This window comes from Augochlora pura, chromosome 5, assembly GCF_028453695.1.
Source record: "Augochlora pura isolate Apur16 chromosome 5, APUR_v2.2.1, whole genome shotgun sequence".
Classification (NCBI taxonomy): domain Eukaryota; kingdom Metazoa; phylum Arthropoda; class Insecta; order Hymenoptera; family Halictidae; genus Augochlora; species Augochlora pura.
The window spans coordinates 9,823,332-9,847,526 of NC_135776.1; the positions used below are offsets into that span (position 1 = coordinate 9,823,332).

A 24,195-nucleotide genomic window follows, 5' to 3' on the forward strand; every position below is an offset into this window, starting at 1 on the left:
AGAAGTCGTGCACATCCCTCTTGAAAAGTATTAGTACACAACATATTAGGTTATAACATATCATATCATTATATTATCATTATATATTGCATTAATTATTATTGTTACAATATTAAGCAACTTACAGTAATATACTTGTGGAGTTTTCATATTTATTAAATTCTCTATAAGTGACCTAATAATTTTCGAGAAGGATGTACATTAACTTCAATACTTCCAAAGCAACTGAATATTTGTGTGTACATTAAGCTGTTGCCAAAAACTTACATTTATTCTAATAAATATTTGCTATAAATAAAGCTTATATTTGCTGTAATAAATTTCATAATAAATAGTTTATTTACTGTAACAAATCGAACGTCAATGCCCTGCGCATACGTATTTAAATCGTGTAGACTAAGGTCAGCATATAAATTGCGACAATTTCGTAACGGAGAATTGTCATGTTGTTAATTTGAATAACAGTTGTACATTTATAAGCATTGCATTAGGAGAGAAACAACTAAAGACGGTCTTCTCACGTTATATCCTAAAAAAGAAAATTATTAGTGCCCGTACCGTAAGAACAAGGCTCCGTACTCTCTTACGCTACGATCTTCCATAAATGTTAGTTTTATGAATCCCTTCTGTGTTTCATTATGCTTGCTATTAATAGGCGATGCAGTCGTGATCATCATATCTGTACATTAGATGCAAAGTAACATATTCCAATTAGCTGGCTCCAATAATAAAAGAGTCAGAAAGTAGCTGCACGTTAATAATGGGAATAGAAAAACAGCTAACCTCTGCGGCTAAATATAAATTTATTTGCGCAATCTGCATGATCGTATCTACGTAATGCTGATATACATAATGCGAAGAATAATAATAATAAATTCTTAGATTCAAACTTGATGGAGCTAAATAGCACTTATAAACAAATTCGTTGCTGCTTCTTCTGCAAGCTTTGTCTTTAGTTTTTGTCGTAGTAATTTTCGTTCTACTTAGTGCGCGTATAGGGTGTCTTAAAAATCACTCGCAATCGGGATGCGATGGGTTCCTGGGGCCATTTGAAGCAACTTTTTTCTTTGCAAAATTGTTCTACGAGGCTTTGTGTGCGAGTTATTTACGATAAACGTACAGCGCCACGCCCATGCTCGTCTTCGCTCCGCCCTTTATATTTCATTGGCCCACGTTTTATGATGAAAATGGCGCCTCTAAAAAATTTTCGAAAAGGAAAAAGATGCTTTAAATGATCCCAGGAACTTTACATTTACAGATTATTAAATATTTTTGAGGTATTCTATATAATATAGCATTGTACCTTCGCTATATTTTTATGGCACAGTACAGTAATATTGCAGAATAAAATATAGAAAGCGAAGACGACAGAAAGGGGATGGAAGTTTTCTATCTTCAATAAATAGTATTTAATACTACCTAATAAATAGCATTAATATTATATAGTATAATATAGTATAATACTATATAATATACTATTAGTAAAATAGTATTTACTAAGTAGAGAAATCGTTCTTTTGACAATAGTGAACTTGGGTTCTAAAGTAATTTGAAATGATGGTAGAAAGAAAGGAAAGGAAAGAAGTCGACGTCACTGTCATGGAAACATGTTTCGGCAGCCATGAATATTAATAAGCGTTTCAGGAAACCAGCAGTTTGTTCGCTCGCTAAAAGCCAGAAAATTTATTTTATTGGCGTGTTTATTCATAACCAGTTTGTTCTTTATTTCCTTTGCGAACAAAGTCATTTCCGTAGTCTCGAATTATACGCACGCGCAAACAAAGTTTAAATATTGAATAACAAACATCTGAATATCTGAATTCTGATGCTGTAAAAAAGATCTATTATTATTCGAAAATAATTATCAATTGCTAAGACTTCTATTCTACGCAATATATGTATAATATTTATTTATCCGTGCGGATCTGAAGTCGCATGCATTTATTTAATTTTTACCGTAGGTCGAAAATTGAAAAATATTACTTCGCGCAATAATCCATGTGAGATCACGTGCTCTATGCACAAAAAAAGGGAATATTTAAACAGTCCTAATACGTGGAAAGACTCCGCCATTGTTCATATCGTATTCTGTACACAATACATCCGGCTGTCGCGCCTGGGAACTTTTCCACCAGAAATGATCATTGTTCGAATATATGCGCTGAACGGCACATTTCTTAAAATGCATCCAATTTACAAGAGAACAGATTGTTGTGACAGAAAAGTTAATTTTTTATTCACACCCGGACGAACGTCTTGAAGATCGTCGCATGACAGAATTTAGATTCAGTTCACGCTCCATTACAATTAAAATTTTATCAAAACTATTGTAATTAAAATTTTATTAAAACTATTCTAATCAATACTTTATCGAAACTATTGTTTTATAATGGAAATTTTGTATCTAGAATCAATTACAATTCAAATTTCAATAAAGAAATCCATCACGATTAAATCTCTACTTGAATTCCATTATAATTTAAATTTCTATTAAATAGCCCATTAACAAATCTATTATCATTAAGTTTTATCCCTGCTTAAATCTAATTTCTATTAAAAATATATTTGCAATTCAAAACTTTGTTTAAAAATTCTATTCGAATTAAAATGTTATCAAAACTATTGTAATTTAAATTCTGTATAATCCTAGTATAAAATAATTATCTAAACTATTATAATTTAAATTGTATATAATCGTAATATAAAAATGATTATAGAGAATTTCAGTTCCAGTAATTTAGATAGCATTTTAATTATAATTTTGATATAAATTTAATTATAATCAACGAACTGGTGAAAATGGAAGACTTGTTGATTCCAGGACCTGTTCTCCCAGCTCCAGTTTTCTCAAGAGAGCGCCCTGCCTCCCGACACTCTGCGACGAGCTCTGGCCGAGAGTTTTCTCGATCAACAAAGGTTCCAACTTGGATTCATGGACGACGCGGCGGAATGTTTCGTAAGTATCAATTACCTCGTTCCCTTTGGCCCGTTATGTGCGTCCGCGACACGCAACCGGCGAACCTAGGCAAAACGGGTTTCGGTCCATCGTCCAGCAAACAGCTTTGCAATTTCGTTTCGACCTAGAATGTCGATAGACTTTTTTTTCCTTTTCATCCGATCCGTCGAATTAGGACACGCTGCTAGATAAATGCTAGGTCCACGACTTATCTAACTAGCATGACGCCGACGCGTTAACAATACGCATGGAAAGAAGTTCACAGTGTTTCGAGCACAATCTAGAACGTTAACCCTTCGTGGTCGGCGCTGCATTCGCAGGTTCGTCCCATCGGTCCGCACAGGTTTCGCGAGTCGATTATCCGCTTGGTACTGTTTACTTTGTGACAGGAAATTACGTGAAGATTAATATACTAAGGGCTACACCTGAATATAAGAACGCGTGACTACACTCGGCGGAGGCGTGCACGAGAAGAAGAAACAAAACAGAACACGCCAACGATCGAGGGTGATCGATCCTTCGATCGGCGTCGCACACACGCCAATATGGCGTCGCTGGCACGGGCATATAACTCTATAAGGCAACACATGCCTTTCTATCCAACACTTTAGAATTTACTCAATCCTTAATTTTGGTGATTTTATTATGAAAGGTATTCCTTTTCTATTCTTCATTATCGTTCCAGTTAAATGACATAGGACATTAAGTACTTTTTGGCCATGATGCTAGTATAGAGTCTATCGGTGAACATATGGTATCCTACAGCTTCGGGTATTGACTGCTGTAGATTATTATACAAGCGTAAAGCAATTCGGCTTGCGACCGGTAAATGGAGGAAGTTAGTGTGTCTGTCGTTTGTCTTCCAAAATATAGTAAAAATGTGTATAAATATTCGGACGATGAGTCGGTCAATACGTATAGACGAAGTCCCCATTTGTTTGGTTTTCTGGGATTATACGTTTCGAATGAGATTCTAATAATGGATTTATCTACAGAGATATTCTGGGCTGGTGCAAAGTGATGTCTAAATCTTTTGTTTAAATAATTAAGAAAATAGGCAACTTTATCTACAGAAATTCTTTGATTATTGCCCGCTTGCGGCGATATCGAATGACACCGGGCATAGAAAACGCGGCAGAACGAAATGCGACGTCGAGTCACGCTCAACATAGGGACCGCTAAGGGATACAGATAATCGCAGCAGCAACGCGACCGAACAAAGCGCTTAATTTCTGTTAATTGCACAACGCGTAACTCGAGCAGCGTGTTCCTGCATTGGGAGATAACGGAGTGGCTCGATCGCCAGCGTTCTTAGATTGATTATAGTCACGCAGCGGTGCGACTGGATTCGTAACGCGTAACATTCATTTTATTCAGCATACCGGTGTCGACACAGACGCTCGCACACGCGCCTCCGCGAGTAATTATGGTCCGGTGTAAACGAGAAAGTGGACTCCCTCCCGTCGTCGTAGTCGTCGTCGTCGTCGTAGTCGGGGTTTGTATTTGCTTAGACTCGCCTACGTGGATAGCGGATAGGTATCGTTGAGGCAATCCGCGGTGTAGCTTGCAATTATAACGGAGAACTGGTTCTCGTTTGGCTGTCGGAATATTCAGGATAGCAAACCGCTCGGAAAATCGCTTTTACGCTGCCAAGGAAATCGCCATTCAGTCGCGGTCGGCGTCGATGTCGAAAGCTTCGTGGAGAGGGAAACGTGGTGATCGGGAGAGAGAAAGAGAGAGAGGGAGAGACGAAGACGCGTAGAGACGGACGTTGAAACAGAGAGAGAGAGAGAGAGAGAGAGAGACAAAGAGACAGATATTGAAACAGACAGAGAGAGGGTGAGAAAGAAAAAAAAGAGTGAGAAAGGGAAGGAAGGAGAGAGAAATTTATACCCACTCTTACATACACCACCGGCCCGCATAATAGTCAATAAATCTGTAAGATTAGCAAAGACCATTCGATCGAGTGGTTCACTACCTCACAGTCGCAATACGTGATCTATAAACTATACTGTATCATGTAAAATATAAAAATAATATTTTTAAACTCTAAGCGTGGTTGAATTTGCACGAGCTATGCATTTCTTCGTAAGAGTTCGTCGCGCAAACAATGCAGCATATTGGAGTGAAGCCTTCGATAATTAAACTAGAATTTTTCTTAAAGACATAATGCATTGTAATTCGCTCGAATATTTAATGATACGATTATTTGCGTAATACTGAATGCTGAGAATACAATGCCGATTGTCGTTCGTCTCTGTGCAAACATTTTCCCAGGATCTCGCTCGGTTATTTTCGTTACGTTATCTACGTTCACATTTTCTCTCAAGAGAATGTTAATTGTGTTCTGCGTATTTGTTCAGGACATGTCTAATTTTAAGTTACACTTAACCCCATCGACTACGGCAGACTTTGATGCGCACCGGTCTTACCATACGACAGGAATTGAGTTACGACGTGCGTCGAGAACGTCGATGCGTTTTTATGAAAACAAATCTCAATGAACAAGAACACTAAATTTCACCACATGAAAACAATATTATTTCTTTTTTCTGAGATCTATCGGAATAATTATCGATAAAGTTGTCATGATGCCTACAGGCGTTCTCAGTGTTACGAATGCAAAATTTCTAAGCGCCTATAGGCGTCCACAGTAGCCGAGGGGTTGAGTTAAACTTTTAGATGGAATCTTGTCTTGTTACTACCGCTTCTAGAGAAATACTATTGAAAATAAGGGTAGTATTAAAAAAACATAACCTTCACGTTTGATCGAAGCTAAATTAATTTACCCCAGATATTCTAAAAATAAAAGGACCTTTTTATCAAAGACATCCCATAACTGCTGACGTACTGTTAAAAGAAATGTAACAAAAGAGGTCCGACAGAGCAAATTACAAACTGCAACGACGTCGTAAAAGTGTGTACAAACAAACGGAAATCGTGGACAGGAGGATCTAGAAAGCGTAATAAACAGGGAGGAAATGAAGCTCGCCAGAATGAAACGATAATCTCTCCGCGTAACTGTAATCGATGCGCGATTACCGTCGAACCCTCTATTCTTAGCTATTACACATAGAGTTAACGAAGATAGTAGTCATATTAACGGAATCCCGTTGCAGGAAAACATCCTCCTGCGGATACACCTTCACATCGCCAATGGGGAGGCGGAGGACATGTGCAGCGCGAGACACTGCGTGCCACACCAGAAGTTTGCCATGACGCTCGTCGAGCAAAGCGTTTGCGGCGCTTGTGGTGCTACTTCGGAGCCTCTGCCTTTTACACAGGTCAGTTTAATAGTCTCCGCTATTCGCGACGAGAATCGTAAACGGAGATTAACGACGGTAAAATCGTTTGAGATCGCGCGCCATGGAAAATGATGCCGCGGACTGAGTCATGGCTCGCGGAATCGAAAGTCGCTTCAGCCTTCGATTCTACTATAACTGCATCGTATTCACAATAATTATACTGGAGTAACAGTAATTGTACTGTAGTAATAATAATTGTACTGTAGTAACAATAATTGCACTGTAGTAACAATAATTGTACTCTAGTAACAATAATCGTGCCGAACGATTCTCTATTTCAAATCCAACTATGCGTTGACCAGCCGAATGCGACTATCACGGAATGTCACGTGTCGAAATGATCCTCGCTTCTTCGTGTCTTTTTATTGGAAAAAGGGTCACTCGATAAAACACTGCGGAATACTATATGATTTTATATGATTTTATTACGAGTCAAAGGATCCATTGGTTACGATATACATATGTAGGTAGAGCCAAGATGGATACCAAAGCTACGTTGCCTTAAGAATTCAAATAGACAATATAAGAGATGATGATTTGCATATTTATCAAATAAATGTAATGTCTTTTTGAATATATGTAAATCCTGTATTTTATAGATCTATTAACGTTTGAATTTGTACCACGTTTTAACGAGCTTTGTAGGCATAGATTTTGTGCTACAAATATCACCGTATGCACACAAGCGTCGGTTATAATAGAGGAATTAGTAAAGACCCTAAGTATTCTGATAATAGAATTAAAAGTCGGTTGAGTATATAAGGCAGAGATAAGGAATAAGACAACTTAACAAATAAAATATTTCTTTATCTTTAGAAACGATATAAAATAGGAACAGTCAACTAATATGATATGAAAACTGATATTTCATACTTATAATATTTTCAGGTTACGTTCCCCTGGGTTTACAGTTAATACTAACTCACAGTTAAACTAATATTTCATACTTACATTTTCATGGCTAATTTTTGTTTCAATAACATTTCAGTCGTTTTTGACTGTACATGAACCACAGTTTTAAATATTCCCTAGGAATCTTGAGATGAAATAAAAATCCTATGATATTAATAGAGCCTGTTAATTAAATAAATCGCTTAATACCTTGACATAAGCATGGATCAACATGTTAATATATTCTATTTTAAAAGTTCCTTAAAAGCGATAGAAAATTAACGTTTATTCCGTGCCTAAAATTAATCGAATACTTAAATGTTAATAACAAGAGATTCAAATTTTATTCCAATTTTAAAAAACAGAAAAACATTCATGCCTAATAAGTTATTCTGTTTTTTTTTTTAATTTATCAACGATATCTATGTATAATATTTACAAAAATCAATCTACAATATCCACGTCTAATATTTACAAAAAATGAACTTACAATATCTATCTATTTCAAATAACTCTGTCATCCGAAATCCACGTCGACAAACAATTCCCCGTATTTCTAAAACCCCATTTCCAATCCTCGACATTACATCGTTGCGCAACGAGGAGCGCTGATCATCGCTATCCCGCGAATTATTAAAATTCGACAAACGCCCCCCCCCCCCCCCGCGCTGTCGTTCGAGGACACTGCATTCTATAATGCTCGTACTCTTGGCCAATAAAAATCGCCGCGCGGATAGCTGCGGCTCGCAGAAACACGGGGACCGCGTTTCTTGCGAAACTTTCCATCGGGCTTCAAGGATAGAGCAGGAAATAGTTTCTCGAGATGTTTTCTCTGCGCAGCATCTGTCGACGGGAGTTTTCTGCGGCCGAGCCGCGAGCACAGGTTTTCCGTTTCCCAGGTAGCCGAGGCAGGTGGGCAGGGAAAGCGACCGAGAAAGACTTGGAACGAGAACGACGCGGGAAGCCGAATTCCTTTGTTTACTCGTGGCCTTGAAATCGGTATGGAAGAGGGTAGTAGAGGCTGGTAGAGAATTTTAGAGAATTTTAGAGCATTCTAGAGGGTATTGGAGCGTAGTAGAGGGTGGATCACCTGTACGACAGGTAGGAAAAAAGGGAGAATCCGGAAAGTTTGCCCGCTTGGTGGGTTGAAGCGACTCGGCTGTGAAGCCTAAGCGCCCTGAGATATTCAACTGCAAAGTCGCCGACCATGTAAACGGATTAAACTGATCGGGATTTGACGGTTCGTTAATCGCGATCGATTTGCTGGAACGGAGATAGGATTTCGGGGAGCCTAATCGAATGATGCACATTTTCGCTCTCGCAATCATTTTATCATTATCGTTGAGAAAATGCATATGCTTTCTTCACACGACCAAGAGATTCATAGACGATGTATTCGATCATCTTAGCATGTTGTACTAAGTTATATCGATTAGAATTGCTTTGTTCTTAACACTTTAACGATAGGTAGTCTATTAATCGGCTTTTTAGTGTAATAAATCTGTTGTCGAAGTGTTATTGTATTTTTAAGTTTTTAAATATTAGATACCTTCGCGACAAATAAAATAAATAAAATGAAATTAATAAGGTAGATAAAATAAATAGTGCAATGCTAATGTTATGAAAGTATAAAAATTCTATGGCTAAATGGACTGGTCGATAAGGGGTTAATAATTCCAAGGATGCAACGACACAATTTTTATTTCTCGTACGCGAAGAAAATTGCGCAACAATGGGTTTTCAAGTCTTAGCTTACGTAAATACGAATTAGAAAAGATTATAAAAAATCAAATCGTTATTCCGGTTAGAAAAATGCAAACATGCGATAAATATAATTATTTTCTTCCTCTACGAAATCATGGGAAATGCAATTTTAATTGGATTTAATAGAATAAATTTTGACTAACCACAAAACCACGTTATTAGTCAAGCACGTGGTTATTTAGAACAGCAAATAGTTTAATATAAAACCTCGTATGCGATTAAGAATATATTATCTGCTACTGTAAAAACAAAAACATTAACATTCTCTTCACTATTTCACTATGCCCTGCCCTATTGGCTGCAGACTATACATAGTATTGTACAGTACAGTAGATTGTTTCTCTACTTCTCACAGATGCAATAATTCGCGATGACTCGGATTTAATCGCAAGATCAGCGGTTAATCTCGCGAGAACGATTCGGCAAAGAAATCATCGAACGGCGCATTGTTCCGTTTTTATTGTTCATTGATTATTTCGGCACGCTAACTGTTAAAACAAAAAGAAGTTCCCGAAGAGTTACGGACCATAGGCGAGATCGCAGCATTTAATCACCGCGACGCATACTCGAATTACTTTTATCACCTACCCGCGCAAACGGTTCTCCCGCCGCGGCGATTGTGGAACGACGATTCGTTGAAGTCGACGCGGAAAACGGGAAACCCTCGGCGATATTTCCCACCTGGAGTTTAGATTACTCGATTATTGGAAATATCTGAATGGCCGGGCATTCCGTAGCTCAGCCCGTGGAAAAAATGCGGAACCTGGCTCGCTCCTTTCAATCGCGAAAACTCCGTAATTATTTACGCGATTTCCATCGATTACAGATCGTTCACAAACGTAATTTGAAATGCTTGAAAACCCCATGATTTGTAATAGTAATATAGCCAATTTGTCTAATTGTAAAATCTGACTTTGTCGCAGATTTAATGCGTTCTTGAATTTGTCTCGGTTATGAAACTTTGTTTCCATGTGTCTAATCAATTCCCTGCTAATTCGGCCTCGTAGAATTTTCAGAATTTCATAGATAATTACAGAACAGAATTTTCAGAATTTCATAGATAATTATAGAACAGAATTTTCAAAATTTTGTAGACAGTTGTAGAACAGAATTTTCAGAATTCCGTAGACAAATGCAGAACAGAATATCATAGACAATTGCGCCGGAGACTGTATATATTTTCTAACAGAAGATAAAGAAATTCAGTGCCCTTTCGAGCACGTACACGGCACGCCGGTCCGCATAATCGAGTGCAGAGTACAAACACCTCACGTGGGTGGAGTTGTTCTCCCCCTCCCCCTCGAGTACTCGTAACGCTGTTGTCGGTCGATTGTAAAAACGCGAAACTCGTTGCAATCTCGTATCGGTCATGGCCGATCGGTTTTACCGTCTCCGACCGACTACTATTCGAACTCGTATAAATGATTCACAATAAGGGCGCAAAATGGCTGAACAGTAAGACCAGTTACAGTTTGGTTATAGAGAAATATATATAATTAAATTATACATTGGTAAATTCGTAGAAACATTGCCAGGCTTGATATAATTAACCTCGCGAACTATGACTTCTTTTATGTTGATTAGCAGCGCTTTACAGTTTACAATTTTCTTAAAAAAAAAAAACAATAAGGATATTTGTTTTTATTTATATTTATTCCTAGATTATAATAATTTTTGTAACTTCTTATAACTTTTTAAATTTTAATAAATCCATATTTGGTAGAATATATTTATGTATAACGTCGCGAGTCTAATCCTTCGTTATATTGCAAGTGATTAATTCATATTTTTTAATTGTTTATTGAAAAACGAAGAAATTCAATGGAGAACAGGATTCAAGCGAATCTATTGGTTGACATGAATCCATTTTGAAAACCACCCTTAACAAGAGTTCGAATACTTTTCTAATTTTCCCATGAAGAAAATGAACTATTTGCACTTGAAACCAATTTATTATATATAACTTATAGAATTTTATTATACATAACTTAGTACAAATTATTTATGCAAAATTAAGTTTTGTGCCTGGTGAACAGTCTTTAATAACATCAGAATTATTTTGTAAGTGACATAACAATTTTAACCATGAACTCTTTGCGCTCGAAACCACTTTAAGGCTCCGCCATTTTATTATATGTAATTCAGTACAATATATTCATATAAAATCAAATCTAGTGCCTCGTGGAACTGTTTTACTTTTAACAGTCCTTAATAAAGCTAAAATAATTTTGGAAATGACACAACAATTTCCATTGGCGTCTCAGAGGCAAAGGGTAAAAACGTCTGGAATTCGCGATTCTAATTTCAAATGAACTGATTTTGCAGATGGTCCATTACGTCTCGGCATCGGCGTTAACTTCGCAAGCGAGGCAAGCGGCGCCGAATTCACGAAACAGTCCGGACCTCTTTGGACAGCTTCTCCGAAAAGCTGGAGGCATGGGCGACATACGAGACTGTCCGGTAAGTAATACCCACGTTTTCGTTCCGCAGGGTTCCCTGCTTGAGTTATGCTGGGCTCACACCTGAGAATACTGTCCCGGAGACTCGGGTTTTTACTGGGCGAGATATCAGGTGCCCTCGTCCCAAGCCCTACTTGAGATGCGTAGCCTTTGAGCGCGGACTTTCTCTTTGAAGTAGAACGTTAACTACCGACGAGTCATCCTGCGTATTCGGGTATTCGGGTATTCGGGGACGATTGACACTCCATTGGAATTCAGAGCGACCGAAAATCCACGCGATCTTTAAATGGAGAATAAAATCGAACGATGTTCTTCGAACGAATAAACAATTCGCGTCTTTTCGATTCCAGCTGTACAATTTTTTGGTATTTTGAAATTTTAAGGTCGTGGAATTTGGTGGAACGACACGTTCAGCAAATTTTAGATGAAAAATGGACGAAGAAGGTCTAATTTCTGTTTATAATGCAAGCAGATTTTAGTAATACAATTCTAAAAAAAAGAATATTACGTATCAATATTTAATTAAATATTTATATTTCGTGTTTGTTACAGTATATGATATTTACGATATTTCTAATATTTATATTTAATTATATATTTATTTACACGGAAATATTGAACGAGTATTTTTCCCTTCGACTTTCGATCATGTCAAGATGATGAAAATTATCCTCCAAATAAACGATATTACACACATATTTATTAAATATATATCAGTAATTAAAAGGTACAAGAAAATCATCCCGAATCTGTGTCGATTCAAATTGACAAAGAAAATATTTTCTTCAAATAATAATTATTATTATTCGTAGTCGATATTTCCTTGTATCTTTGATTTACATGAAACATTGTCTTTGAATCTTATAAATCAGATTAAGTATCAAGTATTTATTGTGCAATCGACAGCAAAAAAATACTGTGAATCTTCTTTAATTTGTAGACGATATGCGATTCTAACAGGGTCTGTATTTTCGAAAATTTCTAGAGTTCCTGCGGAGCCAAAATCCAAATTTGCAGGACATTGATGAATCGACCGGAAATCGTTTCCGTCGGGGTTGTGTGGGACAGCGAGCGGCCATCCTTGGAGCACATTATGGACGTTTTCGCAACCGTGGGAACGTCTCTCCGGCTGAGCGACGTTTTCCACAGTGTGGTAGACTCCCGATGGGGTGCATCGACTGTGCACAATCTCGTTGGTGTGGTCACATATTATGGGAAACACTATTCCACGTTCTTCTTCCACACTAAATTGAAGGTTAATATACGCAAATAACTTATTTAACAATTCCTGCTGTCTTATATTTCCTGGCTAGTTTTAACATTTATTGGTGTAACATTTGCTTATGTAACATTTGTCAATGTAACATTTTCCTTGCCCCACAAAAATTGTTTAATGAATTGTATGCAACATTGTTATACGAGTACACTGCGACACCATCAACTCCTTTTTCTATCGTTTTATGTGTCCCGATAGAAACGTATAAATCGCACAATTTTAAATAATACAATACATAGTGAATTTTAGCAAAATCTTGTCTCCTACGTAAATATTAAATAATGCAATTAAAGAGTTTAATAAAAAAAAATACATCAATACAGCGTCAAAATTATAGCACCATGAAGGAAAACTATAATAATTTTAATATTAATATTACTTTAATATCACTATTTTCATATTAATACAGCGTCAAAATTATAGCACCATGAAGGAAAACTATAATAATTTTAATATTAATATTACTTTAATATCACTATTTTCATATTAATATTTTAATACTAGGTCATCTCGCGCGTGTTGTCTATAAGCGGCGCTCGATGCGAAAAGGTTAAAGCGCAAAATATCCAACAAAAGTCGCTAAAATGACGCATCTTTTGTAAACGATTAATAATTGTCTTTAAAACAACGAGAATAAAATCGTAATCGCTGCTATACGACAATTTATTCTGAAATTCTCTATTGTTATAATTCAGTTTCAACTCTTTGGCTACGAGAGGCATATACGCTCTCACATATTTAGCAATATACGTATACTTCAGCCGCAAATATACTCTACATTTATTAGTGCTTCAAAATAAATTACCAATTATTGCTAAAGTAATTTTGCCAGTTAAGTAAATTAGAAATAACTTGTAAAACGATCTAAGATAAATTAAAGACTGAATATTTTAATTTTATTCGACGATTCTCTCCGAAAGCGCGTCGCAGTCAAACGGTTATTAGAACTGTAGTAGATAATTATCGAGGTAGAACGTGTTAATAGCAATTGTTTGTTTGCTCTGCAGGTGTGGATTTACTTCGACGACGCCACTGTCAAGGAGATCGGTCCACGTTGGGAACAAGTCGTGGAGAAATGTAGAAGGGGACGCTATCAGCCGTTGCTTCTGCTGTACGCCACCCCCGGCGGAACTCCCGTGAATACGGAAAACGCCCCTAAAACAGTGACGCCGTTCCCGAATGGAAATGGTTTGAAGACGTCACCGAAGAATAATGTTCGCCGTTCGATCACACCGAGTCCGGAGAAGCCATCGATCAACAGCACTGCCAGACGTGCCATCACACCGAATCCAGACAGTCCTCCTCATTTTTACACGCAGCGCAGAATTTACAGCGATTACCAGAACCTAACCGATATTCAGAACAACATTTTCGGCAATCAAGTAAGATTCTCTACACAACATTGTCATTTAATCCGTCGCGCTGCTTCAAGTCAGCCATTTGTAACTTCTGAACGATGTTGTAATTTTACTACGATTCGCTAATTACTATTAACCCCTTCGGCTACTGTGGCCGTCAATATGCGCTTAGAAAGTTTGCGTTCGTAACGCTGAAAGCGTCTACAGGCGTTCTGACAATTTTATCGATAATTATTCCGATAGATCTTACCACGATTAGGCAAAAAGCGCGTAGTGTGAAAAAAAGGAACGAAAGAAGCGAGACACGCTACGAATGTAAGAAATGCGATGTATGACTTTTTATTTATCCATGTCTCAAATTATGTCGCGCTTTACTTGATTACTAGATATATTGTGAAATAAGCCTTACATTATAAAAGTTCATAAATGCCCAGCATTAAATGTTCGATGTTTACAGTAGCAATCCGGTTCAGAATACGAAGCCGGAAATAATATTGTTTTAATGTGGTGAAATTTAGTTTCTTGATCATCGAGATATGTTTTCATAAAAATGCATCCCTATCCAACAATTAGCCGTTCTCGGCGCACATGGTAACTCAATTTCTGCCGTAGTCAAAGGGTTAATCAGCTAGAGAACATAAAGAGCCATGGTAACAGCACAAGTGAATTTGTTAATATTTTCGCTCACTTATTCATTCCACTCAAATTAAGAAAATCGAGAGTTAAAAATAATATTGATACAGAGTTTCCGAGGGGATTTATGAGAAGTAAAAGAATTTGTAAGAATTGAAAAATTTTAATAGTTTCATTGGGATGAAGAAAGATTTTGTGAAAAATTAATATGGGAAAGGTTTCTAATTTACGTATTGGCATAAATTATGTAATAGATGATTTCCTTAGGAAGCTTATAAAAAACGTGTAAAGAAACGAGAGGGAGTTAAAATTATGGCGGATTAAAGAAATAGTGTTTTCTTGTGCCATCGCAGGGCGTGGACGCAGTGGACGGTGACGTGGAGTCCAAGTACATCAGTCGCCGAGCAGTGGAGAACGTGATGCAACAGCAGAAGAAGCAACAGATGCAGCTGACGCGCAGCCTCAGCGCAGGATCATCGCCGCAGGACGGCATCAGCATCCCAGACCATTTAAACGTGCCGCGTAGACGGGATTCGGGAAATTGGTCCGGCGACCGGAACAGCGCCTCCTCGAGTTCCTCGACAACGATGGATAATCCCTATCTGTATATCGTGAATAAAATGCAGAGGAACTCGGGCGTGCCTAAGAGTCCGACGAGCAAGTCTGGAGAATTGTCTAGCAGCAGCAGCGGCCACTACGATGCCGGATACGATTCTTATTCTTTGTCCTCCACGGATAGCCTTCCGCTTCAGCAGGGTCTAAAGCACAACCTACAGGTGCACGATCATATTTATTTAGGAAGCTTTGTAAATACGGCGCTGCCTAAAGTCTTGGTATTTCTCGTGGTTTCGTTGATTTTGTCTGTTGGAGTAGGGATGTAGAGAAATTGATTATAGCTAGATTAATGGTAGTTAGATTAATCATAGCTAGATTAATCATAGCTAGATTAATGGTAGTTAGATTAATGGTAGTTAGATTAATCATAGCTAGATTAATCATAGCTAGATTAATCACAACTGGAAACGTTAATTGAACGTATTTTGTGCGAAGTTGCAGGTTACAATTAAAATAATACATGTAAATGTCTTCACGCTACATTTTCTTATCTGAACGAAAATTTGCATAAATTTCCAAATTTCTCGTTCGTCACAGCCTCTCTCAGTTCACATAGGCGATCTCGCATTCTTGCTCCAATGTCCGAAACAAAATTTAAGCATGCTATGGCAGAGAAAAAGCTCTTGGTTCAAGATTTATATTTATAAAGATAATAGAAACAACGAAATCGTTTGCCGCAGCTTGCTCAGATCCCGGAAGGCTACCAGGCGTCGTCGGGCGACGATTGCGAACGACTCTGCAAAGAAACGGACGCGTTGCTGGACAAATCCCGGGCAGCTGAAGACGCTGGCGATCTCAGCACTGCGGTAGCCTTATGCAGCGCTGCTAGTAGCAAAGCTAGAGCAGCGATGGACGCGCCGTATAACAATCCCCATACGATAACTATAGCAAGGATGAAGCACAACACGTGTGTTATGCGAACGAGAAGTTTGCACAGAAGAATGCTGCAGGAGCAGGCCACTGCCAATGGCGAGAAAGAAGGTTCGCATCCTGAAACATTAAACCATTTAACTTATTCATTATTAACAAGCTGTCGCACTAACATTGTGCACGTTATTTCTTAAATTGTGTCAGCATAGACACAAATAGGTATATAATTTCTCCTTTATCTTGAGGTATTAACAAACGATAAGGCATATATCTTCAACGTCATTTTATTATCTCTGAGAAGCGTGAACATTCGATATCAATAATAGATAGCAAATTATTGGTAGCCACAACAATTGACTTACAGGCTACCGACCGGGTTAAAAAGCCGATTTATAGGCTACCGGTCAGTGCAATGTTATTATAAACTTATTACACCTTACCTACAAAAAAGGAACTTGCAAAGTCAATTTTATTTATTGCGATAAAGGGGCAAATTACGTTGTACAAGCAAGGATCGGGCGAGGGTTAAAATATTGATATATACATAACAAAAGAACTATCGACAACGAGTGTCTCAGTTACTTCTAATTCCTGTGTTCTTCTAACTTCAGAAGGCGTACCGGAAGCTAGACATTCCCGAGAGAACAGCAAGTCTGGGCAGCACTCTCGGCAGAGTTCGCGGGACAAGGGAAACCATTCGAGGCAGAACAGCCGTGAAGTTTTGACTTCAGTAACGGCCACAGTCTCCGACAAGCCTGCGGCGAAGAGTATCGAAATCTATGCCACACTGCCGAAGAAGAAGACCCTGCGCAGCAAGGCGACAGCCGTGAACGTGATCGAAGACGAAGAGTACATGCTGTACGATCGGCCAGTTCAGCGGACGGGTTTGTTCAGTCGCACCAAACGCTGCGACGACGACAAAAAGGACAAGAAGCGGGCTCGGAGCGAGGAGCGGAACAAGAACGTCTCGAAAGACTTCTCCATAGCTCCGTCGCGATCTTCGCCCTCCCCTAAGGGAACGAAAACGGAGAAGTCGAAAGACAGCGTCGACATTGCGGGCAACGGCGCGCGAAATCCTCAGCAGAGCAACGCGAACGGGGAGCAGAAGCAAGGGAAGAAACAGCACAAGATTCGCAGGAAATTGTTGATGGGCGGGCTGATCAAGAGGAAGAACAGAAGCATGCCCGACCTGCGGGAAGGGCAGGACGGTCAGGCGAACGTAAGCGCGGAAGGTTCCTCCAGCACTTTGCCGAAGCAGTCAGTGGACGATTCCAGCGTTGGTTTGAAGGGTAACGAGGTGTGCCAGTCTCTGAGCGGTTACTTGTCGGAGGGCCACCTGGAGTTCACCGGGAACAACAACAGCAATCCTGGCAACACGAGCAACCCGAATCTGGAGAGAAGTCGTCTGATGAGAAAGAGCTTCCACGGAAGCGCCGGCAAAGTGTTACACGTGGCGAAGGTACCCCCGCCTCCCCCGCTCAGGACCACTTCTCAGCTTAGCAAGTCTAAGTGTTCGGGCGAAGTGCACAACGAGCAACAGTCGGACAAGTCGATACATCCGTCCGACGGGCAGTGTCCCTCCTCCACCGCGGCCCAGGAACAAAACGGAGCTTATTGGAACCACATGAGCACCGGGAATCCATCGAATGGTTCCAACAGGAACTCGAGCTACACCGATTACTCCTCCGAATCCCATTCCTTGCCGTTCCTGCCCTCCTACGGTATGGAGCAGAGTGCGAACAACGTCTCCGCGTCCAGCCAGAACTACAACAACAAGCCTCGAATCCAGGACGACGTGGTTCAGTACGCCAACGGCATCTTGTACGAGCCTACGTTCGTGGTGACCCGAGCGGATGTCCACAACGAGCAGAGTCCCGTCAAACAGCCGAATCAGGTGGATATGCTGCCGCCGTATCCAGAAAATGGAAATGTCTCGCATTCGAGACAACCCAGCGAAGACTTTCCACCTCCGCCATACCCTTCGATCCACTCGGTCTCGCATTCGAGGCAAGCCAGCGAGGACTTTCCGCCGCCACCGCCGCCGATCGAGGACACTCCCAATCATGTTCAAGATAGTCAGTATCAGCAACAACAATATCAGCAACAGCAGCAGCAGCAGCAACAGTATCAACAGCAGCAGCAGCAGTATCAACAACAGTATCAACAGCAGCAGTACCAGCAACAGCAAGCCTCGATGTCTATGCAACAACGTCAGCAACAGCTGGAGAATCAACAAATCAGCAGCTTGTTGAGTCAATTGCAGGTCAAAAGAGACCAAATCTTGGCTGCCAAAGGTAGAGATGAGAGAAGACCGGTGGAGCAGGAAGACGAAGAAAAGTCTTCCAGCGAGACGTGGCTTCGCGAGTTGCAGGCCAAACAGGCTGAAAGGCGCCTAAAGAAGCAGAATCCTCTTGATCAAGACATCCCAAAGGTTAGATCGTCGCCTCCGACAATCACGGGTCCGACCGTCGCGAGGAGGACCAGCGACCTGATGATGAACAGTCTGGGACAGAGTTTCGAGCAAGCCGGTCGAGACGTGCCCGACTGTCCTCGCGTCGTCTCTTCTGTGAAAGACATGGCGGCCAGGTTCGAGCAGATTAAACTGCAACCCGGCCCGAAGGCGGACGCGGAGCAGAAGCTTCCGGGGAAACAAAGCTGCGGATCGCCATCGCCTATGGCGGACAACACCCCCCAAGAGGTCCTGCAAGTGGACGAATCGAGGCCGCTGAAACTGTCGTCGCAAAATCTGGCAGCCTTTGCGAAACCGGACGCTCCTTCGAGTCAGTCAATCTTGAACTCTAGCTTCGAGTCGAGCTCGAGCCAGAACACGTTCATATCCACCGACGTGGCCCCCAACGCGCAACAGAACGGCCTAAACGTTACGCTGATGTCAATGTCTCTGACGCTGCCGCACGAGAACGGGCTGCCAATCGACTATCCCGAGGACGACATCAGCGAGGTCGCTATGCAAAACACCATCCAGAATACCACCATTCTACCGAGCGAGGAAGACATCGCTCCCAGGAAAGTGAAGCGCAGAATAGGAAAGAAGAAGAGCGTCTCGTTTTGCGATCAGGTAGTGCTCGTGGCGACGGCTGAGGACGACGAAAAGGACTCGTACATACCGAACCCGATACTCGAGAGAGTCCTCCGCTCGGCAATGAACAAACCAGAGACTGCTCAGGTCCTCCGAGAGATCAGGAGTCTGCAGGAAGCGGAACTGAACCGAGAGAACGGCAGCGTCATCAAGTTCCAGCAGCAAACTCTGCCGCTGAAGAGCGAGGCCGACAGCGTCCCTGCCACGCCCTACCAGGATCAGCTGCGGAGCGTGAACCCCATCCCCATCCCAGACACTATAAAGCCTACGTTCGCAAGGCAGAACTCGAACGAGTCGGTGGGGTCGCTGTCAGAGAAGAAACTCTGCGGTCCGTACGGCAACGAGGGACAGGATGTCGTCAGAGAGACGTACTCTGGTCATCCGGGCGTCTCGAAGCCACCCGCGTCGTATTCCCCGCAGTTGCAACAGCAAATCAGGTACTCCCAAAACGGGTACATGCCTTACGTGCAGGCTACTTATTCTCAAACTCAGACGTCCCATCCGAGGAACCAGGGCATGCCGATCCCTCAAACGCAAAAACCGGCCAGCCCCTATCCCAGCCAAATGCATAACCAGTACGCCCAGAACAACGTGCAACAACAGAAACCCATGTGCCAGAAGAACAGCTATCAGACGTACTACCAGCTAGAGCAGCAGCACAATCAGGTGAACAAGCAAATATCCCAGCAGCAGCAGCAACAGCAGCAACAGCAGCCCAACGCGAACCAGAGAATCGGGACGCACAACGCTAGCCCCATTACGGTGCAACACTCCCAGCAACAGTTTGCCTACCAACCGACTCAGTCGCCGAGTCCTTATCAGAATCAGTACACGCACAGTTCCTATCAAGGTTATCCGTATCAGTCGGTTCCGCAGCAGAACAGGCCGCCGAACCAACCACTGCCGCAGTATCAACCACCGCCGAATCCACCCGCCCCTTACCACCAACAGCAGCAGCAAGCTGTCCAGAACTACCAGCAGAGGCACGAAAATTACCAGAGACCGCTGCAGAAACCTGATCAACAGAATATCTTGGCGCCAAACCAGACCTATCCAAATCCTCTGCAGAACGGTCAGATACAGTCGAACATGAAGTACCCGACTTACCAGCACCCCCCTGTGTCTAAGCAGAGCAAGCAGATGCACTTTGTGACCTCGGCGAAAGGCAACGCCGCGGTTCTACCCCAGTCCACGTCTTCCTTGCAGAAGTCTGCAGTCCCGCAAGCGGTCAGGTCCGCGCCCTGCCATCTCTGCCGGAAGAAACAGGTCACCGAGCCGGCCATCTACTGCTCCGATTGCGATTTCTACATGTCCCGCTTCCGGCCCAAAAACTGAAGACGATGGGAATCCCGCGAAATTAAACGCCTTCTTTTAGCATTTTCGTAGACAACGTTCGTAGACAACATTCGTCTCGCGATTCTGGTTCGTTCCAGCAGAGCTTGCGGATCGACGCAAAGGAGCGTTTTCTGCTTTGTACAGAATTAGATTAGATTACACACCGTCGAAGACCTTCGTCGTGCAGCTATTAGTTCAAACGATACCTGTATTATTGACATGTATTTAGCGTCGCTTGTAACTTATGATAAATCCTGTAGAAAAGGCTTTCAACGAGCAATTTTATAGAGCAATTCGTTGTTTCATGCTTTCTCTTTTATCGTCTAGTATCGTTTGCTTCGTCCCTTTGTTGTATATAACATTACGTCGGATATCCCTCTGCGCAGTTCTTCTTTGTATAAATTATTCGTTAAGGACGGTACTTAGGCAGCGTACGAGTATTAAGATTAGCTTCTAACGTTTCCGTTTCACGCGCACGTCGCATTCTACTTCGTTTGAGAAACAGATTGCCAGAATTGTGATACTAGCCATGCTACACGTAGACCGTTTATCGTTAAATTGTAGAAACAACGTCAAAGGCCAGACATCGGAGATAGCGTACGTAGCGAGCGTAGCGGAACCGTGGAAAGAACATGATCTCTGATGAAAGCGTGAAGTTTCTTTTTTATTTTATGTTAATAGGCGTTGATGTTTCTATATATATATATATATATACATATATATATCGTGTACTTAAATAATTACGTCAAATCGCGCGGTCGACTGCGTATATTAGATCGATGTACAAATCCACGATTTTATACGTTTTCTATAAGTATTTTGTTTTAAAAATACTTCATCCCCCTCCCCCTCCTCCCTCCGCGTATGACATTGAATAAAGCGCTGTCAAAATAATTACACGCAGTTGTTTTACCTATCAATTTAATTTTAATTTTCATCGAATCGTAACTTCAGCATCACAGCTTTTGTTTTTACTCGGATAACACGAGTACGTCTTCAACCTTTCAGAATATAAATTATTCCACACTGGTGATCTGAAACTGAAGGTCACAAAATTGCTGGAGAGCCGAATGCATTCTTATGGTGAAGTGAACTTCCTTTTTTCAACAGCATCGTCACCGCTTCTTGATTGTCGGCCCTGGCTGCATAGTGCAGAGGAATATTTCCCTTCTCTGAAACAAAGAGATTCCAAGTCATCGTCATTCATACATACCAACGCGCAAAATTCGAAGATGCGTTAAAAAAGTATCCTAACCGTCGGAGAAATTAACGTCCACTTGGTCCAAGTCCAAAACTAATCCGAGGCATGTTATACGTTTACTCGTGTCCAGCGACCCCTCTCTACCTGGGATTCCCAACTCGATGCAAGCGGTCAAGAGTAACATATTCGCTGCACTGGGCTTCATATCCGTGATCTTGTCTAGTAACGAACGCAGAATAACCGGTGAGTTCTTCTGAATCGCTATGTCTGCGGCTTTCTCCAAGTTGCAACTGACCCTTCCCCTCGTCAACAACCGCGAGACCGCGTATTCCAAGTTTCGCTCGGTGGCAATCTCAATCAGCTTCAGAGCATCGATCTCCGTAATATTCGAAATCTTGTCTAGACACTGCAGGAAGCTCTCCTCGTCTTTTCGAATCAGATGATACGCAAGGATGTCCACGTCCGGACGTCTTTCTATCGGGGGAGGTAGCTCCTGGTCCGGTAGCATCCTTTTCAGGACATCCCTAGTAGAGTCTTTGTAGTAATCCCTATAGCTGTCCAGGTCTGGGGCGACTTTCGTTTTGTCAAATATCAATTTCACCATGTCTCTTTTCTTCCTCATAGCCGCCACGTGCAGCGGTGTCAGACCTCTGCTGTTAACCACGTTCGGACTAGCCCCCCTCTCCAGCAACAGTTCCGCGCATTTCAGGTTGTCGTGGCTCACTGCTATGTGCAGGGCGGTTTGATGGTCTGCCTGGAGATTGGGATTCACTGCAGGGTTTTCCAGCAACATCTGACGATCGCAACATGTCCTTTATAGAATTTTCAAGTGTTTTATGTTGTCCTCGTAGGGGAATACTCTCACGAATCAGATACTTTAATTTAGGAGATGATGTCAACAAAATTAAACGCTATATCGGAACCTAATTTGTAACGTACGGAAGATTAACCCCTTGCCATACCGCGAATCTCTGAAAATGCCGTGCCAAACTTGGTCGTACGAACGGTTGCTGGAGGTGCCGAGCGATGGAGCTCGAGTGGTACAATTTGAAACACAATACCTTAAGACTGAGTTACATAGTCGTTATTAGTCTTATACGGGGACATATAATCCCATTCAAGAGAACCAAGAATGGGCCTGAGCTGACCCGAGATTAGGATCACGAGGCAGACTCGTGATATTTATGTTTTGGCACCAAATGTCGATAACGAGTCAGACTCGTGATATTTATGTTTGGCACAAAATATCGATAACGAGTCAGACTCGTGATATTCATGTTTGGCACAAAACTTTCATCACGAGTCAGACTCGTCAAAGTATGGCAAGGGGTTAATTCATTTACTATAATATTGCATAGTCGATAAGCACTGGATGTCTCAAATATGTCTTTGTGCTGTCTGCATTGTGTCCACGTGTTTCTCCTATACTTTAATCTTAACTTTTTTAAAAATTCGTAACTTAAAGATTGACACGGTAAACGTACAATGTGTAGGACATCTTTTTTACGCCGCATAACTGTTTCATTTAGCCATTTACAACATGTCTATAGTATTCCATGTGCTTCCCACTTTGAAACTTAATTGCTACGGTGAGAAAAGACCGATTGCAATAAATGACAATTCAACGAAAAGTAATAGTACTTGATACAAGTAGATCGTAATGATAATGTCTTATTGAATATGTATTCGATTCATGGTAATTCTCTCCTGTTAACTTTGAATATCTGACGTACCCGTAGAAGATCCACATAATTTCGTTCCGTGGCGAAGTGGATCGCGCTACACTTAGTATCCTCGTTGATCCTGTTGGCATATTGATTGCTGTTAGCTGATAGCAGTTTCTGCTTAAATATGAAAAGGTTTTCCTAAAAAATGAATTTCGTAATTAAATTTCGTAGCTGTAATCTTCGTTGCTGTGCTAGTTAAAATGTTAATTAGAGAAATAAAAAAAAGTTTACCTCGTCATCCGACAATTTTTGAGATAAATTGTCACCAAGAGACATTTTCCGTGCTTGTTTGAGCGGAAGAAAACGTCGTTTAAATGCACTTCCTCTTTGTTGATGTACAAGTGACGTTATAATTTTCCTTCGTTCTGAGCAATTCTACTACTTGTAGATAAATTCTAATCGATATAAATCTTATAGATTACTCTCTCAGAAACTGTTATCAAAGAGTTATTATCCCCTTCTCTTACTTTAGTGAGTCAGACTCGCGCTGTAGATTTTGGCCCAAACATGAATTTCGCGAGTCAGACTCGCAAACTGGTACTTGGGCCAAACATAAACAACGCGAGTCTGACTCGCGAACAGATACTTGGGCCAAACATGAATATCGTGAGACATTGAAACAATGGAACATGACATTGCACAGTACACGTTATCTACTGAACTCTTATCTAATGGAAACTAATTGGAAAAATAACAAAAGAAATTAAA

General features: G+C 41.0%; 2 protein-coding genes across 3 annotated transcripts in view; one reads left to right on the forward strand and one right to left on the reverse strand.

Moving 5' to 3' along the window:
* Positions 1-21,180, forward strand: part of Ec (ubiquitin specific peptidase echinus) — a 128,415-nt gene extending 107,235 nt beyond the window's left edge. The window contains exons 4-11 of the mRNA XM_078180912.1: positions 2,822-2,956; positions 6,076-6,240; positions 11,242-11,376; positions 12,361-12,630; positions 13,659-14,033; positions 14,996-15,418; positions 15,938-16,238; positions 16,739-21,180. Of these exons, the coding sequence (XP_078037038.1) occupies positions 2,822-2,956; positions 6,076-6,240; positions 11,242-11,376; positions 12,361-12,630; positions 13,659-14,033; positions 14,996-15,418; positions 15,938-16,238; positions 16,739-20,559 (5,625 nt within the window). The 3' untranslated portion in view covers positions 20,560-21,180. The remainder of the gene's footprint in view (positions 1-2,821; positions 2,957-6,075; positions 6,241-11,241; positions 11,377-12,360; positions 12,631-13,658; positions 14,034-14,995; positions 15,419-15,937; positions 16,239-16,738) is intronic.
* Positions 21,181-21,593: 413 nt separating this feature from the next.
* On the reverse strand, positions 21,594-23,904 carry LOC144470094 (transient receptor potential cation channel protein painless-like). 2 transcript variants are annotated; one of them, XM_078180915.1, is made up of 4 exons: positions 23,719-23,904; positions 23,494-23,625; positions 21,815-22,572; positions 21,594-21,731 (listed from the first exon to the last, which is right to left on the reverse strand). In XM_078180915.1, exons 1-4 carry the CDS (start codon positions 23,724-23,726, stop codon positions 21,607-21,609), a joined length of 1,023 nt encoding a protein of 340 aa, XP_078037041.1. In that variant the 5' UTR covers positions 23,727-23,904; the 3' UTR covers positions 21,594-21,606. The 2 variants fall into 2 exon arrangements, with proteins under 2 accessions (XP_078037041.1, XP_078037040.1); XM_078180914.1 differs by having other exon boundaries at positions 21,815-22,553; positions 23,719-23,891.
* Positions 23,905-24,195: the final 291 nt, after the last annotated feature.